This window comes from Salmo trutta, chromosome 40 (genome assembly GCF_901001165.1).
Source record: "Salmo trutta chromosome 40, fSalTru1.1, whole genome shotgun sequence".
Classification (NCBI taxonomy): domain Eukaryota; kingdom Metazoa; phylum Chordata; class Actinopteri; order Salmoniformes; family Salmonidae; genus Salmo; species Salmo trutta.
The window spans coordinates 18204599-18211962 of NC_042996.1; the positions used below are offsets into that span (position 1 = coordinate 18204599).

At 38.9% G+C, this 7364-nt stretch overlaps 1 protein-coding gene across 4 annotated transcripts; it reads left to right on the forward strand.

Moving 5' to 3' along the window:
* Positions 1 to 2810: 2810 nt before the first annotated feature.
* Positions 2811 to 6542, forward strand: LOC115180226 (uncharacterized). 4 transcript variants are annotated; one of them, XM_029742145.1, is made up of 9 exons: positions 2811 to 3133; positions 3525 to 3659; positions 3739 to 3881; positions 3975 to 4105; positions 4191 to 4284; positions 4425 to 4763; positions 4857 to 5040; positions 5282 to 5406; positions 5631 to 6542. In XM_029742145.1, exons 1-9 carry the CDS (start codon positions 2932 to 2934, stop codon positions 5778 to 5780), a joined length of 1503 nt encoding a protein of 500 aa, XP_029598005.1. In that variant the 5' UTR covers positions 2811 to 2931; the 3' UTR covers positions 5781 to 6542. The 4 variants fall into 4 exon arrangements, with proteins under 4 accessions (XP_029598005.1, XP_029598007.1, XP_029598006.1 ...); XM_029742146.1 differs by lacking the exon at positions 3525 to 3659 and having other exon boundaries at positions 2812 to 3133; XM_029742148.1 differs by lacking the exon at positions 2811 to 3133 and having other exon boundaries at positions 3450 to 3659.
* The last annotated feature ends 822 nt before the right edge of the window (positions 6543 to 7364 follow it).

A 7364-nucleotide genomic window follows, 5' to 3' on the forward strand; every position in this document is an offset into this window, starting at 1 on the left:
ACCTGCTGTGTTTTGGTCCTCCTTCACCGACGACAACCGTGACAAGTGTGCCCAAACTTGACAAGAAAAAACATGGCCCTTTGAAAACGATACAAGATCAAGTAGCTGAGTTGAACCCAGATCAGGTTTTTTTTTCCTGCATTGCATTATTCATCAGGAGGTGCTCATTAAATGTGTTCTGAAAATCAGCCATGTTGTAGATACAGTCACTAAAGTGGTAAACTTCATAAGAGCAAAATATTTAAACCACAGGCAGTTTGTCTCACTGTTGGAAGAGACAACGTCGGCTCATGCAGATCCCCCTACGACACAAACGTGAGATGGCTGAGTTTGGGGAAAGTGCTTAAAAGGATGTGGGACCTGATTGCTGAGATTGCTGAGTTTGTGCAAATGAAAGGAAAATATGTGCAAGATAAAGAATGGTTGGCTGATTTTGCCTTCACCGTGGACATCATGCCCTCATGAATGAACTGAATTGCAAACTACAAGGGAAGGGCCTTTTTGCACATCAGATGTACAGCCTTGTCAAAACCTTCAAGGGAAAATTACTCATCCTGACCCGCCAAGTAGAAGCCAAGAATCTCACCCACCTTCCGACACTGCTAGTCTGTTCACTATCAGATGACCAGCGGGAGAAGTATCCATCGCTGCTGTGTGCTTTGAATGGTGAGTTTTCTCGTCGTTTTGAGGATTTCAAAGTGGTGGAAAATGATATGCTGTTGGTTTCCTCTCCTTTCACCTTCAATGTAGATAACGCTCCGACTGACCTGCAACTTGAGCTTATCGATCTTCATTCAGTCTGATGCAGTGATTGGAGAACTATTCAAATCAATGTCACTGACGAGGTTCTATGCATCTATCGATGAACAAAACATTCCAAAGATTAGGAGTCATGCTCAGAAGATGTTCGTACTGTTTGGGTCAACCTATGTATGTGAACAAGCATTTTCAGTGATGAAATATAACAAGTCAAGACACAGATCATCTCTTACTGACTGACCTCTCAGCAATCCTGCGCATAGCGACATCAGAAACTATAGCTGACTTAACTGCTCTAGTCAATGCCCATCAGAGACTTCACTCCTCACACTGATTGAGTAGTTTAAATATAATGTTGAGCTCTCTCTCTTTCTTGTGTTTTTGTGCATACCCATTAACAAGAGTTCTGTCCGTGGGGTTAAATGCAGAGTGTACTTTTCCCTCTGTGTAGTTCATTGCATGTTTAATAATGAAAATACCTACCAAAAGGAGAACGTGGATGTTGTTAATTTCTGTGCATGTTAAACAAGTAAGATAAGTAGCATATTTGGATGTGATTTACAGTAGATATATCTGTCAACACAGTCATACACATGATGTATAATCCTGTAATATGATTCTGACACGCGATGGCAAAAATATATTCTAATGTGGGCCTGCATTGAAGATAATTGCCCAGGACTGTTGTAGAGGGTGCAGCAGGTCAGTACCTCAGGAGTATATCAGTTGGCTTTTCATAGCTGAGAATTCAGAGGTCGAGACAGCAGGTGCGGGAGAGAGAGCGAGAGTTGAAAACAGCAGGTCCGGAACAAGGTAGCACGTCCGGTGAACAGGTCAGGGTTCCATGGCCCCAGGCAGAACAGTTGAAACTGGAGCAGCAGGCCTACCAGGTGGACTGGGGACAGCCAGGAGTCATCAGGTCAGGTAGTCCAGAGGCATGGTCCTAGGGCTTGGGTCCTCTGAGAGGAGAGAGAGCGAGAGGATTAGAGGGAGCATACTTAAATTCACGCAGGACACCAGACAAGACAGGAGAATTACACCAGATGTAACAGGCTGACCCTAGCCCCCTGGCACATAGACTATTGCAGCGTAGATACTGGAGGCTGAGAAAGGGGGGGGGGGGGTCGGAGGACACTGTGACCACGTCCGACAAATTACTGCCTCCTAATAATCTGCTGCTCTAATTCAGTACAGTACAATACAGTACAACACAGTATAGTTTAATTCAGTACACAGCAAAAATTGGAGTGTTGAAATTTCAGGGTTAAACATTTCCGAGTTGATTTTCACTCCAGAGTGTAATTTTAACACATTCTGATTTAAATGGTGTTCAGTGTTGGAGTTATTTGACAGAGTTGATCCGGTCAGTGTTAACCCAACTCCACAGAGATGTAATTAAGCTCCTCCCATGCATTTCACTTCTTCGGTTGGAGACAGAGGAGACAAGTCGGCGCCATTTTCTCCCTTCCATGCTGTACTACACGGTAAGTGCAATTAACTCAAACTTACTGAAACAATTATAAATTGATGCTGAGAATTTCAGTATGAACAATGAAACATCTACAGAGAGTATATGCCTAACAAAACCGTGTTTGTTGCCAGGTCTGAGCAGCAAATTTGTCCTGGTGATTAGCTAGCTAGAAGTGTATGGCAAGCTAGCTAACAGTTTGTTACTTAAACCGTCTCCAACTTTATCAATGATGATTTATTGAAAGGAAAAACAAAGCGTTATGTTTTTTTACTGTATAAAATCTTGTTTGAGGCTGGAGCTAACGTCTTTTCCCCCCCTTCACTTTGAACATCAAAGGGCCGCAAACAACACGTCCCAACATGCAGACGGTGTTTCACGTGTTGTCTGTGTGACCAGCGTACACTGTATTTGGTGACCCATCAGATTCTATGACCTGCAGTGTTGGAAAAAGTACTCAGATCATTTACTTAAGTAAAAGTATATAAGTATTACCAGTTAATTGTACTGAAATAAATAAGTTAAAACTAAAGTACAAAATTAGCAGAAAATCGGGCTGTGACTGATATTAAACATTTATTAAACATTTAAGTGCATCATTAAATACTGATGAGTCAATGCATAAGCAGCATTTTAATATCTCAGTCACAGCGCGATTTTCTGAAAATTAGTACTTTTTCCAACAGTGCAGGTCACAGAATCTGATGGGTCACCAAAAATGGTGTAACACTGTCGCCTTAGCTTTAATCTTTATCGTTCTTCCTTTAAATGTTTATTTACTTTGTCAAACTTCCTTGCATGTCTCAGTCAAAATGCTGGTCCAGGTGAAGTACAGCCAACAGCAGAAATATGTGAAGCTGGATGAGGATGAAGGACGGTTTGACTTTATGCAATTCCATGAAAACGGTTAGCATGGCTTAGGAAAAAGGATTTAAACCACACCCATGTTCTTTTAAAAGCTCGTTGTGCAAGCTCCTTAATGTTGTCGATTCTGATTTTCTTTACATGCCTTTATCAGACTCTTTTATACGGTAAATGGGGTTAAATTGCTAATCATTTTCAGTTCTGTAATGTGTGCTTCATAGAGTGTAAAGTATTAATATACACCAAAACAGTCAATAAAAAAAGCCAATCATCAATTTGGACTTAAGAGGGAATGGGTTATGTGAGGGAAAATGCTCTAGGTCTATTTAAGGGTTATACAGTGTGTATTCAACGTGAAGAGTTATTGGCTGTGAGGCAAGAAACAGTGCTGACTTCAAAGGCACATTCAGTTTGACCTTACTATCTTTTCCAGTCATCGAGAGATTTTGCCTGCCACCTGATGCAAAAGTTATATACAAGGATGCAACAGGGACAGAAGTTGATGCAGAAATATTCAGCGACCTCGTTGGACAAGGCAATGTGGTGCTGACACTATTCTCAGATCAGGGTGAGATATCAAGGCAGGTATAATAAAGCACTTTACACCTTACATAATATAATTATTTACATTTTTTCTATTCCTTTAGAATTCTCTGATTTCTCCTTGTCTTCTGCTTCTGAGACGTCTGACTCAAGCTTCAGCTCAAGTGCATCAACTATAATCCTAGATGATGTCCCTAGCAAGAGACAAAGAATTGAGGATACACATGATGCTGTGTCTGCTGAACAGGTTTCTTAATGCTTTCACATTTTTTCACTCTGAGTCTCTAGAAAAGCTATTTATCAACATGTTTTGTATTGTAATGTTTTTGTTTTTTATTAGTTGATTGAAGCTGTGCTAAGAGGCAAGTCTGAAGAAGTACTACAGGAGTACCAAACAACAGAAACCCTAACAGATGCTGCAAGAAGAAAAATGGTTAACATCCTGGTGGCTCACATGATTGACAATCATGGGTATGTTTGTTTCACATTGTTTTTATTTGTACCAGATAACTGCATGGCCATTGCATAAATGTACTAATTTAATATCTCCTCTCAGGCACCGCCCCACTAAAGCAATCAGAGAAGATTATGCGCGTGGGATAGTGATGTTGTTCCCTTCCCTCAAGGATCCATACTCCAAGAAGGGCTATGTAATAGGCATTATTATTGTTAACTCTTTCATGTCATGTTGTGACACAAAACTGTGTGGATGACATTGATATTTGAATTCCGTGAGATTTCTCATGAGCCTGGTATGACAACGCATTTATTTTCTTTTTTTCCATTTCAGGAACACTTCTATGATGCTGCAAGCAGCACAGGATACATTTCTTGGCGTCTGAAAACAGTCCAGAGGAAGATTCGTCGAGGATCTGAACTGCCACCAAATAGCCCAATTGACTTTTCTCCAGGGGGCCCAAATTTCCAAAGGACTGTTAATGCTGAAAGGCAGCTTGATGGTGATGCTTGCCAAGAGGCCATGTCTTTGCTCAACCATACCACAGACAATTCCCTGATTTTCCAGAAGATGAGAGAGACCTTTCAGCACCGTCAGAAGCTCGTTAATGACCCAGGCAGAAGTGTTGATATCCTCTCCAGCTTCCCAAGATTCCTGGATACAAAAGGATTGGTAAGTTTGGGATGAGATGTTTAGAATGGCTTGAAATTTGAAAGTATTTCCTGAAGTAGTAGTAGTAGTAGTTTAATATCTTCTTTCTTAAAGGTGGACCAAGACTTCACTCTCCTATTTGATGGCGACACATCCTCCAGGCTTCTTCAGAAATGGGATTTGTTCTTCAAGCCAAATGTCATAAAAGAGGCTAAGCGGCTCACCTCAACACCAGAGTTGCGTCGCTTGGTGCAGTCAGCAGAAAGTCTCCCAGGAAGTGATCTTGATGAGCCAACAAGTGAGTTGTTTTTTTTATTTTAATAAATTTGCTATAATTGCAGTTAAATTATAACTGCAATAATATTTCATTTGTTTATTCTGTGTATCTCTGAACGTTGATCTGATTTTTGGGATAAATGTGACTAATAGAGGGATGACTGTTTAAAACGTTCTCATAATGCCTCCCTGTTCTCATTCAAACTTTAAAAGTATTACATTTGAAGAGTTTTCAGTTAATTCTTGTGACTCTTTGTCCTCAGCCTACGACCAAGAAATGGCTTCCCTGTTGTTGCTGTTACATCTCCTTCCACCACCTCCAGGGGGACTGAAGTCTCCAAAAATTAGTGCATGTGATGCAGTTGAGAGACTTGTTGTCTTTCATAAGGTAATTATATTATTAACGTGATTACAATAATTTGTCACGTCACCTTCTTAGCCACATATGTAAATGAGGGTTGTTAAAAAGTGGATGGAATTGTAATTAAGTCTTCATTCCCATCTTGCACTAGCCAATGAAAAGCTGTTTGAATAATCACTTCTATAATGTAGTTTTCTCTGGCTGCACATTATTCTTGTGTCTAATTTTCAGTTTTCTGATCTCAACCCTAGTCATGCTGCAGTTTGGAGGAGCATCTCCGCAACCAGCAGGGTCAGCAGCCGTACCTCCTCGCTGTTGGGCGTCAGAAGAGCAAGATTGAGAGCTACATCACAATGGATAAGCGTCTCATCCCATGCAAGGCAAACCGTTTAATTCATTGAAGTATTTCCATGTTTGTAATAACTATTCATTTGATATCATGCATGATCTTCTTGAGGGTGTGGTTCAGTATGAGATCAAATTGCTTTTTGGATATCTCACGCAACACTTTGTCAGAACAGGACTTGCTTTCCAGGATTTATTGTTTTGATTATGGATTTTTAGAATGAAAAAATCGTCCTACAAAGATTATTTTGGAGAGTGTTGGCAATGGCATTGGTTTGAATTCTATTCAGACATTGTGTCTTGTGAAAAACATCCCACTGTTTGACATTATTCCTGCAGGAAACAAAAACTGGAATTTGTTACTGTTGTTACTTCAAATAATGAACATAGTTTTTTCACCTTCTCTCACTCTAGGTATGACAATATATTTAAAGCATTTGATTGTTGACCACCACAAACTATTTAAGCACTTGTATCCACATAGAAACTTGATACCTAAGCATAATTTTATGATCCATTACCCATCTTCTATAAGGAAAATTGGCCCCTTATTATATACGTGGTGTATGAGGTTTGAGGCCAAACACAAGCTGTTTAAAGATTGTTTTAAAAATTTCAAAAACATAACCAAATCGCTTGCTAAAAAGCATCAGATGGCCATTGCTTATCACTGGGAAACCTTCACCCTCAAACAAAATGAGTATGGGCCAATTAAATATTTTCTCTTCAGAGATGAGAATGTCGTCAACAATGAAATGCTTGAAACGATCTTGTCAAAAGATGTTTTCTCAACTAGTTGGGTTAAAGTTGATGGTGTAAAATATAAAGCTGGACTAGTTATTTGCAGTGCAATGGAAGAAGACATGCCAGTCTTTTGTCAAATAAGTGATGTACTTTTGGTTGAAGATCACATTTTTTTTGACAAGCAAGCTATTTACAGAGAATTTTGATGACCATCATGCATTCAGAGTATTACGAAGTCTGGAAAGATGTCTACTAAAAATGTCTGAGCTTAAATTTCATAAACCGTTTGATATTCAAAGCTCATACAATGTTTCAGATGAAAGTATGTACATTATACCTTCATTCACAATGTTTTAATTCAACTGACTGCAAGGGAGAAAAGGCACAAATAAATGTTTTTGACAATGATTGTTTATTGTGATTCATTCTTCTTCTTCTTATTATTAGTATATATTTAATTAAATAATATTGAATAAATTAACAATTCATTTTAACATTTTTTCAGTGTAGATAATTGACACTTTAGGGAGTGAAATTAACACTACCCAAATAGTTAATAAAAATTAACACTACCCAAAAAGTTAATAAAAATTAACTCGGAGCAGTGTTAGTTGTCTAATCCCTTAGTGTTACTTTAACTCTGTTTTGCGAGTTAAAGAAGGAACTCTGGCAGAGTGTTAAATGTTTAACTATTTTGAAAGTGTTAATTTAACTCTGGAGAGTGTGGACCTATATAAACCCTCAAAGTGTTGAAATCAACTCTGTGGGAGTTAATTCAACACTGGACTTTTTGCTGTGTAGAGTACAGTACAGTTTAGTTCAGTAGAATAGAGTATAGTAGAGTTTAGTAGGGTACAATACAGTACAGTATGCTTTACTTTTCTTTACTGTACTCT

Excerpts from the sequence above, each read along its gene's own strand:
- LOC115180226 (XM_029742145.1), top strand. The coding sequence starts at position 2,932 with ATGGGTCACCAAAAATGGTGTAACACTGTCGCCTTAGCTTTAATCTTT. Across the intron at positions 3,134-3,524 it reads TATGCAATTCCATGAAAACG|TCATCGAGAGATTTTGCCTG; the intron begins GTTAGCATGGCT and ends TATCTTTTCCAG. Across the intron at positions 4,106-4,190 it reads CACATGATTGACAATCATGG|GCACCGCCCCACTAAAGCAA; the intron begins GTATGTTTGTTT and ends ATCTCCTCTCAG.